This window comes from Chiloscyllium plagiosum, unplaced genomic scaffold, assembly GCF_037043375.1.
Source record: "Chiloscyllium plagiosum isolate Xiang-an unplaced genomic scaffold, Cpla_swu_hap1 HiC_scaffold_18, whole genome shotgun sequence".
NCBI lineage: Eukaryota > Metazoa > Chordata > Chondrichthyes > Orectolobiformes > Hemiscylliidae > Chiloscyllium > Chiloscyllium plagiosum.
Genome location: NW_028270156.1, coordinates 37272543 through 37297895, shown reverse-complemented (window position 1 = coordinate 37297895; position 25353 = coordinate 37272543). Strand labels below are relative to the sequence as shown.

The window sequence follows — 25353 nt, the reverse complement described above, 5'->3', positions numbered from 1 at the left end:
TAGCATTGAGTGAAATCTGTGCCTATGTAAATCAGAGATTAGTTGAGGAAACTTTCTGCATTTTGGCCACCCAGTATTCAAAAACTGCAGGTCTAGACTAGCATGGGTTAAATACAGAACAAAGTATTTCTCATTGGCTGATACTGAAGTATCCTCAGGCAAAATAATGAGCATTTCAGTTGCTTCACATTAATTTTCCCACTTTGTGGCATTTGTCAAAGCTGCTCATCAAATGGCCAAATTATGACAATGTGAGTAGGAGCAAGAGTTGGCCTAGTCTGTCATTTCATAAGAACGTGGTTGATCTTTGACTTCAATCCTCGATTCCCATCTCACTTCCACATCTCTTGACTACGGTCAAGAAAAGTCTATCTATTCTTCAGAATTTTTAATGTTTCAATGAAAGCACCTCTCAAATCTTCTAAATTTTGGGGGTGTATATACGCATGCTTCTCAATTTCTCTTCATTAAACAAAACGTGACAACTCAGGAATCCCTTTAGTGAAGCTGTGCTGCATCATCTCTAAGGAGAGCATACCTTTACTCAGGTACAGAGCTCAGAATTGTACACTGTACTTCAGGTGTGTTTTAACTAAATCTGTGTACAATTGCAGCAAAAATGGTTCGCTCCTGTATATGAATCCCTTTGGAATAAAGGTCACCCTATATTTGTCTTGCTAGTCATTTGTTCCTCTTGTGTGCCAAGATTTTCTGTGCTCTTGCACAAGAAGACATTCATTGAACATCAACATTAAATCATTTCCCAGTATTAAAACATTGGTAGGTGTAGAAAAACCAATATAAATAAACTCAAATTTCCACTCATTATACCTACCTATCTTGCCTAGTTATTGAATCTACCCAGCTTCTTTAGCCGAGTTGTCTGGCTGCATTTTACCACTGGATTCTGGTTCATGATCAAATGAGGATTCCTAAACTCACTTTTTGGAAGCAAGACCAGCAGAGCTATCTTCCTGGAGGTGGCCTAATGGCCTCGATGCTGCAGTTGAAGCATAGTACTGACAGAACTGGGTCTCAGTAGCCCCAAAAGAAGAGGAGGATGCTGAAGGTGGTCAGATACTATGTGGGCGAACAATTGTGGTCCCAGCATTGATCCTTGTAGATCACCACCTTCTAACTAATCACACTAAATAATTACTTGTAAACCTATTCTTGGTTTTCTGGCTTGATGCCAGTTAGCTGTCCATTTTGATTCCTGTCCTAACTCCATGTTCTCCAGCTTCATCAGTCTATTATGGGAGAAAGTGAGCACTGCAGATGTTGGAGATCAGGGTCGAAGAGTGTGGTGCTAGAAAAGCACAACCAGTTAGGCAGCATTCAAAGAGCAGGAGATTTGACGTTTTGAGCATACGTGCTTCATCAAGTCCTGATGTAAAGCTAATGCTGGAAACGTCGATTCTGCCTGACTGGCTGTGCTTTTTCAGCACCACATTCTTCAACTCTTCATCTATTGTGTTTACTTTAACGGTTTCTTGAAAAATTTTGATTACATCTACTGCAATATTGCCACTTACTCTGTTACCCCTTTGAAAATTTCATTAATATAAACTAATTGTGCTTAACAGCTGAATCAAAGTTCAGGCTGACCTCCTTAAAGTGTATGCTTGCATAAGTGCAGCTTGGTTCATTGCTCTGATCCAGCCATTCATGTCCTCTTGTGTATCGGCACTGAAATAATACGTTCTCATACCACTGTGGTCTGCCTGCGAGCCAAGAACAGAATTCTTACTATACATGTATGTCCGCATGCCTGTATGGGTTGCCTAGAAGGAAATAAAAAGGAAAGAAAAAGCGATTCAGTCATGTATCAAAGCAATAATGTATTTTCAGCAATGGAACAGTGATGATGCAAAATTGTGTTCTTCATGCACACACTGCAATAACTTGAAAGAGGTAGATAGAGAGAGAGAATAAAAAGCAAGAAAAATATCAATGCCAAAATTGGGATTGACATTTCTTACATCAGGAATAGGAAAATAATTTCATTTTGAGCCCTCAGAATTTGAATCAATCTGAATCCAGCTGCTCACAGTGGGACGATTCTGAAGGACCTACCTCAACGGAATGCACTTTTCTCTGTCCACATCACATTCATAGCATTAGCACAAATAATTTATTCCAAAATGAATCTACATTTCTGAAATATACTGGCCAGAATACTTTAACTTTCCTAACACGCTTTAGAAGAAGCATTCCAAATGAGAGACATGAAAGAAACAAATAACATTGAAATGGGCAACAAGAGGAATTAAATCAGATTATAAATCAAGAAAACTTAATATCTAATCACTTCTCTTCAATGGGAGTGCATACGACAGATTGAAAGTACTTTTGCAAGTTCGCCAATCAATAGAGAAGAAACAAACATCTATTGTTCTTTTCAGTTTAACAGTCCAATCATAAACTTGACCACGAAAGCATTATTTAATTCCCATGAGAAAATGATGTGTTTCCTTTCAGATATAATACAAGCTGTTAAATGTTCCTGAAACCTACAATTATGGAGGAAAGATTATATAACTTCCAGACTTAACATCAGTAGTGAATATATAAGCATAAGGCAAATTACTCATTTCTGAGGCCTGTGTTATATTCTCTATACATTTTTTGGAATGATCTTCAATACATTTCAAGTTCCACTGCAGACAGGGAAAATCTTCTATTTTGTCCAGCATGAATTAGCACAGAACTGGCAGCCTGAAGCACTTTGCAATACCAAAGTAATACGAACCATCAATAATGCTGTGCGTAAACTAAGTACTTGCTCAGGTACCAACAGCAATATTGCAATGTTAAAATTAAATCATTTTAGATCAATTTTCAGTGTCAAATGCTTTCAACAGTGCCCAGGGAGAAAGAGGAAAATTTCACGATGCAACAACTACCTACCTACAATAATTACAGTTTAACACGTAAACAGGAGAAAGGAAACACTTGATCCCTGCAAATTACTAGCTGGAAACAGCTTCGGCTGACTACAGCTCTCCAACAATGTCACAGACAAATACAAATAAAAGTAAATGCTGGAGACACTCCGGTCAGGCAGCCCCTTTGGAAATGTCTGTTGGTGTTTCTGAAAGGTCATTTCTTTCTGTCTTTATTTCAGATGTGTAATTTTTTTGATTTTGAAAAATATTCATGAAGAAAGCAGCTATGATGTCTAGAGAATTGGAATGTAAATGAAGGAGGTTATATTTCAGTTATACAGTGCCTTGACAAGTCGTCAGTTGGAATACTGCATTCAGTTCTGAGTAGCACTGTAAGAATACACTGCAGATTTATCAAAACAATACTAATCTTAAAGTGGATTATCCCATATTTTCATACATTGACCACCATGTGCCACAGTTGTATCCCATCAGTGAATCTATGTTCCTTCACAACTTCCATTTCCTATCTACAGAACATATTGTTCCTGCTAATTTGATTTCATTTTTAACTTTGATGTACAACTCTAATTTCCTTTAACTAAGTCGGCCAGTATAAATTAGAGGACCACCAGATTAGATTAGATTAGATTACTTACAGTGTGGAAACAGGCCCTTCGGCCCAACAAGTCCACACCGACCCACTAAAGCGCAACCCACCCAGATCCATTCCCCTACATTTACCCCTGCCCCTAACACTACGGGCAATTTAGCATGGCCAATTCATCTGACCTGCACATTTTTGGACTGTGGGAGGAAACCAGAGCACCAGGAGGAAACCCACGCAGACATGGGGAGAATGTGCAAACTCCACACAGACTGTTGCCTGAAGCGGGAATTGAACCCGAGTCTCTGGCGCTGTGAGGCAGCAGTGCTAACCACTGTGCCACCGTGCCGCCCAAGTATCGCATGCCAGCTCAAAATACATTCACCTTATCCTAAATCTCACTAACCTCCAAAGTTTTACATCACATCCTTGGGCTACCTCTCATAACACATAGGATTATCTTTATGAATGATCACTTATGTGCCAGCCTATAAAGAACTCCCATTCTCAGAGTTACTTTTTCTTGAAAATTATTATTGGGTCCAATTCCCTTCCTTAACACCCTTCAATATTTTAGCTATTAACAAATTAGTATGAATCAGCCATTCAGCCCTTCAAACCTACTCTGCCTCTGGCACAATTGTGGATGATTTGGCATGGCCTCTACTTTCCTGCCTACTCTCCATATGTTTTGACTCACTTAATACTCAAGAATATATCAAGCTCAACCTTAAAAATATTCAATGACCTCCATTCCTCCCTGGGAAAGGGAATTTTAATGACTATCAACTCAACATCCATCCCCAGGATCGTATATGTTTCAATAAGATCAGCTCTCATTCTTCTCAAGTCCAATGATACATGCCCAACCAGTCTAACTTTGCCTCATAAGACAACTCCCTCATCTAGGAACCAGTTGAGTGAACCTGCTCTGCAAGGAACTTCTACTATTAGCTTCCTTCTTAAATAAGAAGATCAAAACTGTACACACTACTCCCAAACATTTTCTCACCAATGCCAAATACAACTGCAGTAAAACTTTCCTTCTTTTACATTCCATTCCCATTGCAATCAATGACAACATTCAGTTTGACTTCCTAACTACTTGATGTACCTGCATATTAACCTTTTGAGTTTCATGTAGCACAGAACTCAGCAATTTCTCTCTGTCTAAATAAAATGACGCTTTGCTATCCTTACCAGATGCATAGCAAACATATCTAGCCTCCTTTATAATTTTAGTATTTCACTTTAAATGGGCTTTTTTAAAAACACTTAGTAAATACTTTAAAAAGTGAGTGCAGAAATGCAAAGATAATAGAAAAGTGAGAATCTAGAATTTGATAAGTGATGTGAAATATCACCCTTAGCCTATCAATTATGGCTTGGCAGTAGGCTGGGCATAATTGTTAACATTTGTAACAGATCATTTGCCAAAACATTGGTTAATAGCTCAGTTAAAATTAAACAAAATAACTATCTTTGTCACCATTTACTGCTCTTTTCTCACTACTGAAATCCCAAAACATTTCAAGGTGAAACAGTGATGTTTATGCACATATTCAATTCAGAACATCATGCCAACTGCGATTTCTTGTACACGTGTGTTATGCATAGCTTAGTGGCTATGATATGAAAATACAAGTACAAATGTTTTCATGGCAGTTGAGGAATCTTAAATCAGTTCATTAAATATGCAATGAAAAGCGAGTATTAGCTGTGGTCACCAAACCACCTGTCACAAAAACAATCGGTTCCATTAATTTAATTTGGGGATGGGAATCTGCTGTCATAATGTAATATGACTGGAGTGTAAATCGAGCCCCTTAACTGCTCTCTGAAACACTTTAGCAAGCTATCTATTGAACTGTTTCTATTACACACTTAACAGCCTTCCAGGCTCAAACTTACATTTAAGACTTCTTGATTCATTGTCTTTGTTTCTTTATTATTCATTTCTAGATAACAGATGTCATTGAAGGTTCACGTAATTCCATTTACAACTCATACAGCCTCACTGTATTTAACTTTACATGTTTCAAAACTTCTCATTTTGGCTTACACCACCACTGTCATTTAAGCTTTCTTGCCTTCCATGTGAACAGACTTTTCTTTTCTATTCAACAACCCACTTTTCACTGTGTCTTTATTTTTTGAAGACCTGCAGTATCAACCTCAATGGTCTGTTTTATAATTCACATGTATTGCCTGACCACCTTTTCCAGCACTTTGCATTTTTATTTCAGATTTCAACCAGACATTTTGCTTTTGTAACTTTGTAACATTTAATGGGAAATATGAGGTTCCCTTTGAAAAACGTCAAACATAGACAGAAATATAGATAAACCAAGTGTTTCAAATAGACTAATCCTCTTTCAATCAAGTAATAGTGAAAGCTGCACACAGAAAGACAAAGACCTCTCTGGCCCTAAATTCTCATCTAGATTTTTGACAATTTTGTAGCCAAGCCCAGTCAAGTAGTTGGACATGATTTCTCAGAAATACTCTAATCCATACATAGCTATCCCAATACTCACCTGCTCAATCTCTCATCCTCCATCCTTTGCACAATTCATCTGATCCAAAACCTACCCACAGATGTTCAGTTCAGCAAACATTATCTTTTCTTATTTACACTAGAAGCCTTTATGGAATCTCTTCATCATCTTGTTCCTTTCTATCTTTAATCTACTCTTGCCCTAGGGTACTCCAAAACTAGTCTCCATTGACCCAGACTCCTTCTGGCCAAAAACAGTGGGATACATTAGAGTCCAATACCTGGGATCCCACTGAATGTGGGTCAGGGCATGGCTCTATATAGGGGTTTTGGATGGGCCCAGACCAAGAGCAGCCTTGGGGGGCCACTATTTCTGTCCCAGCCCTTGCAATTAGCAGCCACATTGATCCTATCCATATGGGTTCTGGCCCCTACACCTGCATCAAAGCTCAACTTATGATCAAGCTTTCAGAAGTCACATACATATGCTTCTTTGGCCGTCAATTTTGTGACATCCTGAGAAACAGATTAAGACACAATTCAGAGTAAAAGGTGCGAAGTGTAAAAGCTAAGTTTAGTTTGCCTATATTTTTAATCTATTCAGAGATACTCTAAAAGCCTCAACTGAAGCATTCAAATTGTTATTGAAAAAGATTCTCAAGTTTCCATCTCCACTCCACTATCTGGGATTAATCCATGCACGAAATATTTATTCTATGGTACAATCCCTATTGACACTGGCCGAAATTACTCATTTGTATTTTATATAGGTATTCTATCACCTTATATATGCAACTTGAAGCTTTTTTTTCCCCTGAAACATACTATGAACTACCATGTGTTTATATATTATTTCCTAGGGGTTACTCTTCAGGGTGAAAAGCTCAAATTTCTCCAATCTTTCCTGATAATTCAAACTAAAGTAGAACACTGAAGATTCTGGAAAACTAACATAAAAAGTTAACACGCTGCAGGCCTGCAGAGTATAACAGAGTTAGCTTTTCAAGTCAATGATTTTTCCATGAAGATAAAAAAAGTTAGATCCCTGAGATGTTAACTGTTTTACCTCTGCACAGATACCTCAATTGTGAAACATGCTGTGCACTTGCAGCCTTTGGGGATTCTTAGCTTGGCCATTTTAGGCTTTGACATTAACAACCAGCCTTGTGATTCCTTTTGACTCTCCATGTGGTGCTTGGACGTTTCCCTTGATCACAACTTGTGTGCATTATCATTGCATTGTTTTGATTATGAAATCTCATGCTAAATCAACTTTGTTGTTTGTTCTGCTTCTGTTGGATATGGTTAACATTAAGTAATCTGAAATTCTTAGATCCCTTTCAGCATTTCAACATGTTTCAATTAACCTTACTCTAGCTAGGGAGAGAAAGATTTACATGCAATTTTTACAAATATATTTTTCTTAAATCGCATGATGTTAACTGTTCAGTTGCTTCCAAATTCATTGTCATTCCTATTTTTACATCATCGGCAAGTTTAACAAGGTTATATCAAATTTCTGAATCCAAGCCATTATTAAGTTAGCAATGCTAGTTTTACCAAGACAAATCGCTGGTGTTCACCTGAACATAAGTCTTTATCAAGTGGCAACTGTTTGATATATTTAGCCATTTCCTGATATATGCCAGGCTTTTCCATAAAACCACACAACACCAAACTTCAATAACACTTGAAATCATGAAGTATTCCAGTTGTAGTGTTTGACTGTGATGGTTTTGGAAAGTCTCTTCCTGAAAATCAAATAATCTTGAACTACTGGCAGCCTGACGCAAAAGGACATGGGATTATAACACTAGATAGGACAGATTCAGAACAGGAGAAAGTGAGGTCTGCAGATGCTGGAGATCAGCTGAAAATGTGTTGCTGGAACAGCGCAGCAGGTCAGGCAGCAAGCTGAAAGTGTGTTGCTGGAACAGCGCAGCAGGTTCCTGAAGAAGGGCTTATGCCCGAAACGTCGATTCTCCTGTTCCCTGGATGCTGCCTGACCTGCTGCGCTGTTTCAGCAACACATTTTCAGCAGATTCAGAACAGACTAAGCAATCAAAACCAGGCATCCATGACTACCATCTGTATTGTCCTCATCTGCAATATCCCTCAATGTTAGCACTATTACAATCAACTGTGATACATCAGGCCCCACTATTCCTGGAGTTGCGACAAACAATAAGTTATTTTTTTTTAAAATACAGAAACCACAGTCTCCCAATTAACCAGATTTTCAGAAAGCACAGATCAGGGTGCTGTACTCAACAAGAATTATTTATCATGCATTTAAAAAAAAAACGACTGGCAGTGCTACTCTGAGTTCACTGACCAATACCATGCTCACCAAAGTTCAGTTTGGATTCTTTTGGGATGATGCAGCTCCAGACCTCACTACGTCCTTAGTCCAGAAACGGGGAAGGAAAAGAGGGTACATGAGGAACACGACAGTGACTTCCTTGGCATCAAGAAGGTATTTGACTGAGTGAGCAGCAAGCAGCCCTACTAAAATTGAAGACAATGGGAACCAAGGGCTAAACCTTTCCTGAACTAGTGCTATATCTAGTGCAAAACAAGATGAAATGGTTGCAAAAGCATAATCATTTCAACACCATATTATCACTGAGAAGCTGCTTAGTGGTTTTCTATTCTCAATTATCTTCAGTTATTTCTTCAACAATCTTCCCTTCACCATTAATTCAGAAGTGGGAATATTCAATGATGATCATACGGCAGTTAGTTGCATTTGCAATGCCTCAGATAAGGAATCAGTTCGTGCTCAGATGCAGCAAGATCTGTGCAACAATGAAGCTGGGAGTGATACGTGGAGTAGATTACTCGTCACCTAAGTGCCTGACAATGACAATACACAGTTCCGAGCCATGCCCAAGCGTAACTCTGACCTTCCTGTAGCCATTCATCTTAAAACAACGTCTCGCTCACAGGCCAGCTTGTCTGTCCTCAGTATCCTGCAATGCTCCAACAAATCTCAGCACAAACTGGGGGAGCAACATCTCATCTTCAACCCGGGCAGTTTATAACTTTGTGGGCACAGTATTGAGTGCATCTTTGAATTGTGAACACATTCTTTCCCTTTCTTTTTGCTCTGTGTATTACATTTCCTGTCACCCTCTTTCCCCTTCCTCCACCTCAGCAGGAAGAACACAATAAGCCAGGCAGCGTCAGGAGGTGGAGAAGTCAAAGTTTCAGGTGTTATCCTTGTTCAGGACTGGGGGTGAGTGTAAGGGATCGAAGTGTAAGCAGAAAAAGGGCCTCCTGCTTGTCCACCTTAGATTCCAGCAACTGCAGCTTTTTTTCCTCTCGCTCTCTCCAATCTGGCATTTGAACACACCATTGTTCTGCCATTCTCACATTCCAAACATTTAATTTGCACTACCAACATCCTTTCTCCCCCAGCCCTCCAACCATCCCCCCCTCCCCCCCATTACTGCATAAATGCTGTCCCCTCCATCCTTCAAGTCAGCTCTGTTGAACAGTCATCTAGACTCAAAATGTTAGCTTGCTTTCTCTCCATGCATGCTGCCTGACATGTTGTGATCTTCAGTAATTCTTGTTTTCACTTCATTCACAGCTAACTTCCTGCATTCATTTGCATTTTCATTGAGGAGCCCCAGAACGTGTTGTATGCACCTTCCCACATGTGTGCATCAGCATTGACCAACCAGCTATCTTGCAAATACTATGCTGGGTTTATCTCACCTCCAGACTGCCAAAAGGTTTCTATCATCTGCAGGGTATGAATGAATCAAAGGTCTGATGAAATATTCTTTATCTATCTGGATATACACAGTTTCAACACTCAAGAACCTTGATCAGGATAAAGCAGTCGATTGATCAGCATCCCATTCCACATCTTAAGCATCATGCCCACTACTACCAGTGCATGATGAACGCAGTGTGTACCAACAACACAGCATCCCATTCCACATCTTAAGCATCATGCCCACTACTACCAGTGCATGATGAATGCAGTGTGTACCAACAACACACATTGCAGCAATTTTCCAAGGGTTCCCTTATAACAACCTTAAAAACTGTGACCCTTATCAACTGGAAAGAAAATGGCAGCAGGCACATCTTGACAACACTACCTTCAAACTCACCTCAAAGTCATAAACATGTTGACTTGGAAACATATGGTTTCTTCAATATCACTGCATCTAAAAACTGGAACTGGGGGATACCCAGAGTGTAGCGGCCATGGAAGAACATCACCATCACCTACTCAAAAATTGTGGGCTTGCAAATAGCAGGCAATAGTGTTCACATTGCATGAAAGAATCAAAAGCATGGCACTTTTCTATTGGAAATAATGGGAAAATAAAGAGAATTATACTGAACAAACACCATAGGGATAAGCCAGTTGATGCCAGTAGTCCAGCCAATGTGACAGTTACATCCCTGCTTCCTGCCAAATCATGGTGTCAGCTTATATTTCCAGGCTCCTCATACCTGCATCTAGCACCGCATTAAATGCGGCACTGCGGTATTGGTTAAATTTAGTAGGAGTCAAATATCTAATAGGAGTCTCACTCGAAAAGCACAGCACATTAGGCAGAATCTGAGGAGGTGGAGAGTCAACATTTTGGGCATGAGCCTTTCATGAGGAGTGTGGGGGGGTGGGGGGGGGGGGGGTGTGGAAGAAGAAAATGAAAGATAAATAGGAGAGTGGGGGTTGGGGTGAGGTAGCTGGGAAGGCGATAGGTAGATGCATGAACACCTTCCACCCTGACATAAAGTTCACCTGGACCATCTCAGACACCTCCCTCCACTTTCTGGGTCTCTCCAACTCCATTTCTGGTGACCGACTCAACACAGACATCTACTGCAAACCCATAGACTCTCACAGCTACCTTCACTACACCCCCTCCCAATGCTCCTCCTGTAAATACTCTATCCTTTACTCCCAATTATTCAACCTCCGCCGTATCTGCTCCCAGGAGGAGTGATTCCATTTCAGGACATCACAGATGGCTTCTGATTTCAAGGACCACAATTTCCCCTTCCCAGTGAACAACAATACCCTCCCAGCCCTTCTCCTCCACTTTCCACACTTCCACCCTTGAACCCCACTCCTCTAACCACAACAAGGATTGCAATCCCTTGGTCCTCACCTTCCACCCACTAATCTCTGGAAACAACACATCAGCCTCTACCATTTCTGCCACCTACAATTAGACCCTACCACCAGTGATATATTTCCCTCCCCACCCCTATTGGCCTCTGCGGAGACCATTCCCTTCATGAATCCCTCATTAGGCACACCCCCCACCAACCCACTCCTGCAACCTTCCCTTGCTGCCACAAGAGATGCAAAACTTCTGCCCGCACCTCCCCCATCATCTCCATCCAAGGCCCCAAAGGATCCTTCCACATCCAGCAGAGATCTTCCTTCACACCGAAACACCTCATCTACTGTGTCCATTGCTCTCAATATAGTCACCTCTATATTGGGGAAACAGGATGCCAATTCGCAGAATGTTTCAGGGAACATCTCTGGGACACACTCACCAAACAACCCCATCACCCTGTGGCTGACCATTTCAACTCCCCCTCCCACTGTGCCAAGGACATGCAAGTCACGGGTCTCCTCCACCATCAAATCCAAGCCACCCAACACCTGAAGAAAGAGCACCTCATTCTCTGCCTTGGGACTCTCCAACCTCATGGCATCAATGTTGATTTCACCAGTTTCCGAATCTCCCCTCCCCCTGCCTCATTCCAGATCCAACCCTCTAACTCAGCACTATCTTCTTCACCTGTCCTATCTGTCCATCTAATTTTGATGCAAACCATCTGTACCTGTACAGGTCCATCTTGCTCTGGAAGAGGAGATCCCAATGTCCAGGTATATGAAGCTTTCAATCTCACACCAGCTCTTTAGCCATGTGTTAAACACGATCATTTTCCTATTTCTGGCTCTCATAACATTTAGCAAAAGAAGCAATTCAGAAGTCCTGGTTTTTAACTTCCGACTGAACTTCCCAAATTCCTTTTTCATGACGTCATCTCTCTTTGTCGATAATCATTAATACCAACTGGCTGCTCAATAATGAAAAACCTCTTTTCCTCATGGAGCTTTATTTCTCAAACAGAAAATAGATTTGTGGAGAAGCACAAAGTAGGTCTTTACTTGTTCAGCATTGTTACGATGTTGTTATAATTTGTAAACTAATTTCCCCAATCTATTTTAGCAAGCACATACCTCCCACCTACAGAATTGGGGTACTTTTAAATAAAACACTTCAGCAAAACACTATTTTGCAGTTTGCTACATCATGCTTAATCCAATGTGAAACAGTGTCAAATTATTGAAGCTAATGATTATTCTTTCCTGCAAGTTACCATGAAGTTACTAACAAACCCCGTTTTGTGAAAGACGACAAGAGTAAAAATGAAAGTTCTTCTTCCCTGGTTGGTTCTATTTTTCCAAGGAAATTTCCTCAGATATCTATATAGGAGCTTAGAGTCAGGTCTCCAGCACAGAAAAAGGCACTTCAACCCATTGCAACCACCCTGGTCAAAAAATAACCACTTGTAGACAGGCCTACAAGGGGCAAAGCCACTTTAGATTTAGTACTGGGTAATGAGCCTGGCCAGGTGATAAATTTGGAAGTAGGTGAGCACTTTGGAGACAACAATCACAATTCTGTCAGGTTTACTTCAGTGATGGAAAGGGATAGATGTACTCCACCAAGCAAGAGTTACAGCTCGGGGGAAGAGAAATTACAATGCAATTATGAAAGATTTAGGAAGCGTAGAATGGGGAAGGAAACTGCAGGGGATGAGCACATTAAAAATGTGGAGCTTATTCAAAGAAAAGCTCCTGTGTGTCCTAGATAAGTATGTACCTGTTAGGCAGGGAGGAAGATATAGAACGCATGAGCCATGGTTTACTAAGGAAGTGGAATCCCTGGTCAAGAAGGCGGCGGCGGCTTATGTTAGGACAAAATGTGAAAACTCAGTTAGGGTGCTTGAGGGTTACAAGAAGGTCAGGAAAGACCTAAAAAGAGAGCTCAGAAGAGCCAGGAGGAGACATGAGAAGTTGTTGGCGGATAGGATCAGGGTTAACCCTAAGGCTTTCCATAGGTATGTCAGGAATAAAAGAATGACGAGAGTTAAATTAGGGCCAATCAAGGATCATAGTGGGAAGTTGTGTGTGGAGTCAGAGGAGATAGGGGAAGCACTAAATAAATATTTTTCAACAGTGTTCACAAGAGAAAATGAAAATGTTGGCAAGGAAGATACAGAGATACTTGCATCTAGACTAGAAGAGATGGAGATTCACAAGGAAGAGGTCTTAGAAATAATGCAGAGTGTTAAAATTGACAAGTCCCCTGGGCCAGATGGGATCTATCCTAGGATCCTCTGGGAAGCAAGGGAAGAGATTGCCGAGCCTTTGACATTGATCTTCAAATCATCATTGTCTACAGGAATAGTGCCTGAGGACTGGAGGATAGCAAATGTGGTTCCCTTGTTCAAAAAGGGTAGTAGAGATAACCCTGGTAATTACAGGCCAGTGAGTCTCACTTCAGTTGTTGGTAAAGAGTGTTGGAAAAGGTTATAAGAGATAGGATTTATAACCACGTAGAAAATAATAATCTGATCAGGGACAGTCAGCATGGTTTTGTGAAGGGCAGGTCGTGCCTAACGAATCTTATTGACTTTTTTGACAAAGTGACAAAACAGGTAGATGAGAGTAAACCGGTTGATGTGGTGTATATGGATTTCAGCAAGGCGTTCGATAAGGTTCCCCACAGTAGGCTATTATACAAAATGCGGAGGAATGGGATTGTGCGAGACATAGCAGTTTGGATCAGTAATTGGCTTGCTGAAAGAAAACAGAGGGTTGTAGTTGATGGAACATGTTCATCTTGGTGTCCAGTCACTAGCGGCGTACCGCAAGGGTCAGTGTTGGGTCCACTGCTGTTCGTCATTTTAATAAATGACCTGGATGAGGGCTGAGAAGGGTGGGTTAGTAAATTTGTGGATGACACTAAGGTTAGTGGAGTTGTGGATAGTGACGAACGATGTTGTAGGTTGCAGAAAGACATAGATAGGATGCAGAGCTGGGCTGAGAGGTGGCAAATGGAGTTTAATGTGGACAAGTGTGAGGTGATACACTTTGGCCGGAGTAATCGGAATGCAAAGTACTGGGCTAATGGTAAGATTCTTGGGAATGCAGATGAGTAGAGAGATCTCGGTGTCCATGTACACAGATCCCTGAAAGTTGCCACCCAGATTGACAGGGCTGTTAAGGCAGCATACAGTGTTTTGGCCTTTATTAATAGAGGGATTGAGTTCCGGAACCAGGAGATTATGCTGCAGCTGTACAAAGCTCTGGTACGGCCACACTTGCAGAATTGTGTACAGTTCTGGTCACCGCATTATAAGGAGGATGTGGAAGCTTTGGAAAGGATGCAGAGGATGTTGCCTGGTATGGAAGGAAAGTCTTATGAGGAAAGGCTGAGGGCCTTGAGGCTGTTCTCGTTAGAGAGAAGAAGATTGAGAGGTGACTTAATAGAGACATACAAGATAATCAGCGGGTTAGATAGGGTGGACAGGGAGAGTCTTTTTTCCCAAGTATGGGGACGGCAAACACAAGGGGACACAACTTTAAAGTGAGGGGAGATAGGTATAAGATAGATGTCAGAGGTAGTTTCTTTACTCAGAGTAGTAAGGGTATGGAATGCTTTGCCTGCAACGGTAGTAGATTCGCCAAGTTTAAGTGCATTTAAGTCATCATTGGACGTACATGGAATAGTGTAGGTGGGATGGGCTTCAGATTAGTATGACAGAGTGGCGCAACATCGAGGACCGAAGGGCCTGTACTGTGCTGTAATGTTCTATGTTCTATGTAACCATTTCACTCGTGTAATCTCATTGGTCATCAAAACAACTTTTGGGAACTTGATTTGTCCATTCCATAAAGTTCCCTATGATTATAACATTATCTTTGTCAGAAATTCTCCTTCTTCATTAATATTGCACAACACTTACTGATACTGCCAGGATAGATAAAATAATCTCAGCTCCATATTCTGACTGTAATTTTTCCTCCACTCATCCATAACTCCTGTTATGCCAAGCAAAGATTCATGTAATTTAGCAGATTATCCTTTCATCTATTTTGTGAATGATCCACAACTAAAAGTTCCAGAATTAAGGTACACAGAAGAAATGGGAGCAATTAAACTGCATGGTGATGATTGATAGCAGCTTAATATCTTTCAACCATTCTGTCATGCACGTCAGCATTGTCTTGAAGAACAGAAATAACTGACATAATTATTTTGGTAAATAATGAACCTTGAAATATTTATGAATGGCTTTCCATCACCATCATCTATTTCAGGATATGATTATGGTGTTGGTTTTCTTCAATCTATAATTCGCTTGCATTCATTTCCACAAATAAGTTCTAAAATTGAAACCTTGCATCTAATTTTCACATTTCCTTTCATCTAAACTGAACAGGGCCCTAATGAAGTTGTGCAATCGAGGCGCATGAAAGCTAATTTTTGATTTGATCTGAAATTTGTAGGTCAATGCAAATGCAATTTAATGTCAAAAACAAACAGTGAACAAAATTGAAGCTCATTACAAAATATTGAAGGTTGGATAAAATAATCAGGCCTTTAATGCAATCTGATGAGTTCTAACAGGAAAGGTGCATGTGTGGAGGAGGACAGGAGAACAAATAACCACCCAACAATTCCATAACAAGAGTTTACACCCACTGAACTATACCCTGGCAAGACTCCACTTTAAAGAGGGAAACTGGTTGAAGGGGTTTTTTTTCCCCACTATGATGATCAAAAATAAGAATAATGATAATCAATATTTCAAGCAATGAAAAAGAAACAAAGCATCACAATGAACAGCAGGTAAGCATCAGGGTCTTCAGGAATAATTTCAACCTGCATCCAAAATTTCTGGCCATTTCTTTGCTTAGCTGATCTATATCTTTAGCTGACACCCACTGCTTACGGTAATAACAATCATTGTTTACAGTCAATATTTGTTAAGTCTTCACTCCAATACTAAGCTGAGCCAAACTACAACAATGATGTCCTAAATACCATAAATATATTGATATTCTCACCGACAATGGTAATGCTTTTTTCATTTCCAATACGTTGTTTCTATAATGTTGCCTTTGGCTTTGTAATTTCCTCCTGCACATCATTGAAGATGGTCCATATGTGTACATATTTAACACAGCAACCTCACCCCATCGTTACAACTCCGACTGCAGCAACATTCCAATCCTCTGTCCAACAACTGGAATGCGTTCCATAATCACACAGTTAAAACTAAGCTCCACCAGGGAAGTTATTAACGTGAACTGACAGCCATTCAGGAAATTACAACAGAGTTCAGCAGTCAATTGTGTTTTAGTTGTTCTATTCTGAGATATTATAATTTTTATAATTATTAAATATTTTATTTAAATTAACCCTTTTTTTAAAAATCAGCATTGATTAAATCACATTTTTATAGCTCAAATTATAGATTAACTTTATAACATCAAACCAGTATATTGCTGTAATAATAAACATCCAAGATCCAAACCAGAAACAGGTCCACTGCCTTGTTTCAATCTTTAAAAGAGAAGTATATTGCCATGAACTCTTCCATTACCAAACGTATATTGGCTGGAACAAAGGATTTTCCCTTGCTTCACTCCCTTTAAAAAAAGGAAATGCTGATGAGAAATTATGTTAATTATCATCATTGTCATTCTCAGCTTAACGGGCACTGGTCAACAATGAAATCTGCTTAATCTGATGTGCAATATCCAAAACAGTCATTTAACAAACCAAGTACAATTGCTGAATACGTATTTTAATAAAATGCTAACAAGTTCAAAAGGGTCATTTCCATTTCAACTGGAATGTAATATTTCAAGGTATTTGACCTCCTGTGTCCAAGGTGCAAAAAAGCTTATTTCTGCTCTAATGTAAGTTTTTCAAAATAAACAGATCTAACAGAATTTCTCACTTTAGTAAATTAAAAATTAATAGCTCGATTTTAATTTTCCTATTATTGATGTTGCAAATTAAAACAGCTGTTTGTGATCAGAATACTTCAACCTGAATGAGAATGTCTGAAAGAGTAACAGTCTCATCTGTGCTGTATAGTTAATGCATTAAGTCACCAGACCAAAACATAGATCGTGTGGCAGCACATTGTTGGAAATTTGTACTGGAATGATGCGAACATCTGAACCACAGTACTTGTGCTAGATAACAGCAATACACAAGCCTCTGACACCAATTTAACTCAGTAGAGGGATAATTAAATTTGATTCCTATTAATTACCCTCTACACAAATCCACTGCAATGAATATCAAAGTAGACTCTTAATTATAAGTTATCAAAAACCAATAAACTGAGCCACAGTTTTTTGGATTTACCACTAAACACTTTTCTGCAATTTGGCTGCCCTGGAAACTGCAGCTCATTCTGTTCATTTGGATGAATTCCAATGACTGCAGCTAAATTCATGATCAAGATTGCATTCATCAGTAAAGCAAAGATCTCAGATAACATTTGATCCTTGAACTCTTTTCCTCAATGTTAAAGACAATTACACGCTGCCAGGAACAAGTTTCAGTTGCACACTTTCATCGCCTCATCCATGATTTTCTTCTACGAAGGAGTAAAATGCTTCCTTATTGCTCTTTTAAAAGAAATTTTTTGTAAATTGTGCTTTCACCAGGGAAGTGAAACACGCTCCTATTTCAGGCACTAGTATCAGCAAGAACGACATTAAAATATTGAATAAAGCTCTTTATTCCACACTTCTAAAGTCTTTTAGCTCCAATTTAAAGCCACTGCCAGCTAGTGACCAGTGATTAATACAATATTTTCTATTTATCATCCAATTACTCTCTTCATTCTGTCCAATTTAATGGGCAGTTTTGGTCTATAGATTTGCATATAATTAGAAATGGGTTGATCTTGCAGATTTCAGAAGCAACCCTGATGAGAAACTGGTTGAGACTGCCATCAATTATTCATCACTCATTAATGTCGACTTAAGTTAGAGCCAGATCTCAGAACTAAATGCTAACACGTCACAGATAGATGCAGGGTCATTGCAATAAGATACTAAGTCGTGTTGCTAATGTGGAAAGATGGTACTGAATGGCCTTCTTCACTTGAAAGAGTCTTGTAATCTAGTGTATTCACATTTTACTTGTAATTTCCTATCAACTACGGATTTTGCTTCAAAAATGATTTACCTAGCTCTTTTTCCTATGTCTGGCAACCTTGTTAAAACTCCTACACACTACCTATACAGACCGAAGTTGAATAGAACATAGATGATTCATGCATATGTTCAATGATCAAGTGTATTCTAAGTCTGGCTGTGACACAATAAGTCAGAAGGCATTCACTTGAACACTGCACAAAAGTGCTTTCAAAATGAAACAATAAAACTGATGCATATTCTTTGCTGCAATCTGGAAGAAAACTGCTGCTTATGCCCAACAGTAGCATTTTTTTTTCTGGAGAAAGTAAAAATTTGAGGGCAAATATACTGAAACAACTTAGAAGAGAACATGATTCAGAAATGTGATGCCAGACTCACAAACAAAAAAGTAACTCAGCTATTTTATTTCTGAAAGTTTGAGTGTGCTGTAGATTACCAAAAATAGCGAAGTATTTTAGTAAATATCAGACAGCCAAATTTCTATCAATTCATTAACTTATAATTCACATTCTTTGTTTTATCTTTTGCTTTACCTACGATCAGTCAGAATACCCAAGCAAACATCGTTAGCGTGGCAAATGTAATCAGAGTATGACAAAATCTTGATATCTGGCAAGCTATTTTAGGGAAAATGAAAAGGAGTGACAAAGTTTTAAATGAAATACTTAAAGCCACACGTCAGAGTGTCAAAATTCTGAGAGATTGGCACCTAGTTAGGTGCCTGGATGGAGAATAGTAGATGTTCATTCTTATGAAGGCGACAATAAGCATTGAAAGAATTAGTGTAGGAATAAGGCATCCCAGTCGTGATTCCCAACTCTCTAGTTTTCCCCAGTCAAGGGAATACACTGTCTTACATTATTTGCAGCACAAATAATGGCCTAATTGGCTCCATGACATTTCACACAAGCATACTCTAGCCCTTATTTATCCAACACTACATCATGCTATTTCTTTCCTTGTGTTTATCCATATATCCCTTAAATTAACTTATCTTTGAGGTCTCCGCAACTCCTTATAGTATCAAGTTATAAAATCTAAACTATTTGTTACTGCTGAAAGAGAGATGTGTTGTTAAAGCTTTTCAACCTACACATCGGGATGGATGGAAAAATGTTTGATTTCTAAGGGAGCAATATCTTATACAGCTTGCATAAAGGGTCCTGATTGCTTGGCAATTCGACTCTGGCTGGTTAGAGCACTGCCATGAAAACCACACTTCCTGCATAATTCCAACAGTGTTACAACTTAAACTATCAGCCAATTTAATGTTGTCCATTAGTCTCGAAGCATGTCTCATCTATACTTGTTCGAAGGTAATATTCACATGGATGTCTTGGAAAAGGAAAATGCCCAAACATCTTCACGTTTTTGAACTAAAACAAAATCATAGATGACAGTAGTACATTCATCATGGCAATTCCTCAAACAATCAGAATCACCTTGCCAACCAATCTGCAGCTTTTCTCATGCAGGATTCATTTTTTGCTCCCATTGCATCGTGGGCTCTTCTATCTGTCTTGAATGCATGACAATAAATTTCAACATGTCTCCTTTTTCAGCATTTAATACCTATTACATTAAAATGAAACTTTGTACTTGCACTCATCATGGTCAACACAAGAATACTAAATTTCAAATCATCACAACAACTTGCACTTTAGGAGAAAAGCTTGCTTCCTGGTTGGCAAGTTGACTGATTGGTTTAGAAGGTCATATGGTTGAGTGTGCAGTGGCATTATCACAGCTACTTATAATAGATGGAATAGAGCACATAATCCAAATGTTACCCAATAGTGAAATTTAATTAACAAGAACATCCAAACTATTAACTTTTATTTGAAACATCGGTTCAATGTTTCTGAAGGTTAGGATTTGTCAGTCCTTTTATACAAGGAATGTAAGAAGTCCATTTGGGAACTAAGTCAATATAACTCCATGTTAAGAGACTCTGACTTATTTTCAATTATAAATGTGCTGCTTACAAGCTTTAAGACTAATTTATGAGGTTCTTATGGTGCAGTGGTAGTGACCCCTGAAGCTGGTGCAAATGATCAGGGTTCATCTCTCACCTGCCTAAAGTAGTATCACAACATGGCTGTATGCATTGATTAAAATAATGACAGTTTGTTGAGAGAGGCAGTGCATAATGCAGACGGTGCATGCACTATTGAGTTCCCTGCAAGAAAGTCAGTCATGGATTCAAACCCATAGACTTCAGCCCATTAGATGGAAGTCTTCAAGAAGTGGTCATGGCACAGTGATAGTGTCACTACTGTTAGGGCAGAAGGCCTGGATTCGAGTCCCAGCTGCTCCAGAGGAATATCCCAACACGACTGATCATGCAGATTAGAAATATCTGAAGCAGAATAATATTATTATCGTGAGCTAACTAATGAGAGAAGTGAACATCCTAATATTTTGATTTTGGTTTGTGCCTCAGTCAAGGAAGGGGATAACTGCCATGAAAGCTACTGTAAGCTGCTACCAAACTATAAACAGAATGGACCAACGCTAACAGCAAAGTCCCTCAATCCTTCTCTTTCTCACTCTCAATTGTAAATACTGTCATTATTTGCAGTCATCTGGAGATAATCATTTAATGCAGTGTACAAAGTTTAGTTGATTATGGTTATAATGTAAATATTAATAAAAGCAAGAGATTTCAATCACAAGATGGAGAACTTCTGATTTCACTGGGCACACAGGTGGCTTGAGAAATCCTTTGTTTAAGGTAGTAACAAACAGCCAGTTCTTTATTTGTTCTTCTTCTATTAACAATGAGTAAAACTCCAGGTTTAAAATCCTGGGTCTGAAGTTCTGGCCCAAGTGTCAGGGGATTTCTACTTTCAATCGATCCAGAGAAGTTGGAAGTCAGGGACAGTTCATCTAGTAAAATATTGTCATTCATCTGTATGTCACAGTGTCAGAACAATCAAACTAACTACAAACTTTCAAAACTACAGTTGCATGTATGATCATTTTAAAGCCATAATTCAGTAGCCTACTAAATACCTGACCAACATATGCTACATAAATTGCAAAACCTTGTACCTTGAAAGCATATTTCCGACTTATATGATCTTCAGGGTCAACCGGTGAGATTACATAACTAGGTAAAGGAATGCTGCCCAATACAGTCTCCTCTCTGCTGTCTGTGTAAAACAAAACAAATTGCAATGTTAACAATTCTTGTTCAGAACTTAAATGCTGAAAATCTTGATTACATTTACAATATAGAAACTTTTCAACAATTCAGCCAAAATGCAATCTACTTATTTTTATACAGACAAACTTTCTTTCAGGTATAAACATTGATATTTAAATTATTAAAGTAATAATTCTGTCCAATTAGCTTTTCATATACTGTACTGAGGGAATTGACCTATACCATAGTATCATTCCATCAGTATGGCAGCCTTAAAATACCTCAGCTACACACAGATAAAACAGTTAATGGAGGAAAGCTATTCAAACATGGACACCATCAAAAACAAGCCAATATTCATACCAGATCAATCATACCAGTCATATACACTTTGCAACACTTTTCTATTTGACAATCAGAACAAAGAAACTCAAGCCAATTTCCTCCCCCATTACGTTACATACAACGTAAATAGTTAAACGTGCTTTGAAATGCACAAATAGAAACTATGAAGTACCAAAGCAAGAGTCAAAATTGATTTTCAATGATTAAAAACAAACATAATTTAGATAAGTGTAAAAATACATTCTACTAAACACTTGACTGCGACAAATCAGATTAACAGCCAGCTTTTATTCCTGACTAAATATTACAATTATTTCATATTATCAGCATACTCTCTTCAAATGATTTGTATGAATTAAGCATTAGCTTAGCAATGATAACACAAGGTCTATTCATTAGCTTTGCAATGTCTGTTTATCAGACACAAAATCAGCAATCAAGTATAATCATGGCATCAGGTTACAAAGTTCACATAAAATGAATTGCTGAATCAATTGGCAATACTTGTTCTTGTCTCTCCTCTAATTTTCTAATTTCCTCTCTGAAACTAATCAAGTATATGACTTCACAAGTTCCAGCAGACCTGAAGGATTTCTGCAACTTTCCATGCAATCTATTTTAACATGGCTACCAAGGCAGCACATAAAAACTAAACTGAGCCTGGTCCCAACATTTCCCAATTGGTAGTTACTGAACAGTGATCAAAAGCATTAGCTCTGGCTTACTTTTCCCTTCTGACCTACAGAATATATATGATGAGTCACTGGGTCAGTAGATATAAACAAATTAATTTGATAAGCATTATAAGACTGAAGAGGATCCATGTTGATAGAATGTTTTTCTTTTCCCTCTAACACTAAGTCACCATCACATTTGAGCATCGTTGTCGCCATGTTGCGTAATGAGTTACAAGTAACGCTCAGGGTTGAATTTCTCTGTGGTTGCGATGACTCCAGAGACCTTTAAAAATGGAAGGGAAGACTGAAATGCAAGTCCTATCTTTATTTATGGTGAATACAAGTTTTGTCCATAATTAAAAGGGAGTGGGATGTGAGATGCACATGTATAGAATCTTAATCTGCAGGGCAATTTGGAAATAACTGGATTTCAAGGGCTTTACTCTTCGTTTAAAAAAAAAAGACACGCTGCTGAACTGCATTGACTGACAGGCCATCTAATGTAGCTTAGAAAAAATATTAATACCTACTCTTGCAGTTTCAATAAACTTCATTACTGGTATTTCTCAAGGGCTGTAATTATGGATCGTTGACTTACTGTGGATCATTCACATTTTGATGAACAGTTTTTAGATGCTGTTATCTTTGGGGTGGTTACTAAATAGATTTTTTTGTCTTAGAAACAGGCTGACAACGTTAGGGGATGTATAATTCAAAAGGGCTTAATGAGTGAGTTTTCTTTCCAGTATTAAGAATGTACGAATGACAGCTCAAGTAAATTGCCTGGAGGGAAACAATTTTCACGTCTACATGGTTAGTGATGTTTGTCCAAAGTGGATGCTGCGTGAATGGTCATGGAAGCTGCACTGGGAGTTGTCATATGGGGATGCAAGATGCCATGGGTGGGGTATATGGGGAGAGGAGTGGGCAAAATATGGAAGGGCTATAAGGCTTAACAGACTTTTATAAAAGAAGTGGGTCCCACTGTCAGATTTTGAGGCAGGCCTTCTAACCAGCTCAGTACAGCGCAAGACTGTTTCGATAGCTGCCTCCCAAAAGTGGCAGGCCTGACTCAAATGATGCTCCCTGGAACAAAACCTGGATTTTTATATAGCCCATTATGTAGAGGAGAGTCAGAGTTAGGAAATTTTTCAATTTAGTGACCCATTTTGGCAGCAATATTTAGCCCTAATTTTTAATGGTGATGATCAGTTACCTTCTAACATTCGTTTACCCAATAAGCATTTGAATTCTTCTTACAAGGTTCACGTGGTGATCTGCACTCACCTTTGTAATAGAACAGACAATATTCTGAAAGTGCAAACCATCGGCGTTTCCACAGTCTCATTCCAGAACTGTCCTACAAGTACAAACCAGCAATCATCCATCAAGTCAAAAGTGATTTTAACAAATACAAATTAGGTTCTGAAACGTTTCCAATGTAAAAAAGACTACAAGGGCATTTAGAAGTTACATACAGCGAAATATAAATGAGAACCCATATTGTGTCAACTTCATAAATCAGCCAGCGAGTGATTAAATGTAGATCACACAATCCAAAATAAGAAAGTATGGGAAATACACAACAGATCTATCAGCATCTCTGCAAGGGAAGACAAGTTAATGTTTGAAGTACAAACTCTTAACTGCAAGAAAAAAGCAATTAGTTTTATATAACTGATAAGAGAGAAGATTATATGCATGACATTCTTACTGATTGGTCAGTCGCTGAACAGTTTCAGATACTGCATTGCAGTAAAAATAAAATTATGACAAGAAAAAGGAATGATAGGTATAATCTGGTTAAGAGAAATTTATAAATATTTCCTTGCAGCAGGACTGAGACACTTTAACAAGTATTATACAATAGTGCAATCAGATGATATTAGTGCACTTTTCTACCATATATTTTGTAAAAATATTTTAAAAAGCAACCAAACCGCTAAATTTTATGTTAATTTATACACCCATGCTTTTGTCCATTCTTCCTCAGCAAACTTTAACGTTTCAAAGCTGCTGTGGTTGGCAGGAACCTTAAACTTGCTTACTATAATATTTATTTGCTTCGAGCACTAAAATAATAACAGACCCTGTGTGCTACATTTATACTGCGAAGAGCTTGGCCTAATGAATGGGAAGAATACTTAATCAAACCTAAATTTACAAATTCTGCATAGATTCAGCAGTTTCAGCACACAAAAAGCAGGCAACCAACGATTTCCTGCCCAAAAATTGTCAAGACCAAGTGCAGTAGTTAGTTATAGACCAAAATTTACTGTTTAAAAAGAGAAGTTCATAATGCAATAGAACATTTTTGCACAAACCATACACAAACTTCAGTAAGCACAAATGTGAGACTAAATACAAAAATCAAGAAGCTAGCAGATGGAACATAATGTGGGAACATGTTAACTTACGCATTTTGACAGGAAGAACAAAGGTGGCGAATATGCTGTAAATGGAAAAAGGCTGTAGAAAGCTACAGCACCAGGGTTATGGGAGTTATTATTCTTAAATCTAAAAATGCCTGCGCACAATGTCAGGAGGTATTAGGGAAGGCAAATGGAAAGTTGGCCTTCATTTCAAAGGGAATGGAGTATATCTATGGTGAGGTTTTGCCAAAACTACACAAGGCACTTGTCAGATCACAGAGTCATAAAGATGTACAGCACAGAAACAGACCCTTCAGTCCAACTCGTCCATGCCAACCAGATATCCTAAACTAATCTAGTCCCATTTGCCAATACTTGTCCCATATCTCACTAAATCCTTCCAAATCATACTCCCATCCAGATGCCTTTTAACTGTTGTAATTGTACCAGCTTTCACCACTTCCTCTGGCAGCTCATTCCATACACGTACCACCCTCTACGTGAAAAAGTTGCCCCCAAGGTCCCTTTTAAACTTTAACCCCTGTCACCCTAAACTTATGCCTCCTCTAGTT

General features: G+C 38.8%; 1 protein-coding gene across 10 annotated transcripts in view; it reads right to left on the bottom strand.

Moving 5' to 3' along the window:
- Positions 1-25353, bottom strand: part of plekha7b (pleckstrin homology domain containing A7b) — a 472905-nt gene that overhangs the window by 114673 nt on the left and 332879 nt on the right. For all 10 annotated transcript variants that reach the window (XM_043705777.2, XM_043705778.2, XM_043705780.2 and 7 more), the window contains 3 exons: positions 23697-23769; positions 21294-21394; positions 1609-1784 (listed from right to left, as the gene is read on the bottom strand). In XM_043705777.2, coding sequence (XP_043561712.2) covers positions 1609-1784; positions 21294-21394; positions 23697-23769 — 350 coding nt within the window. The remainder of the gene's footprint in view (positions 1-1608; positions 1785-21293; positions 21395-23696; positions 23770-25353) is intronic.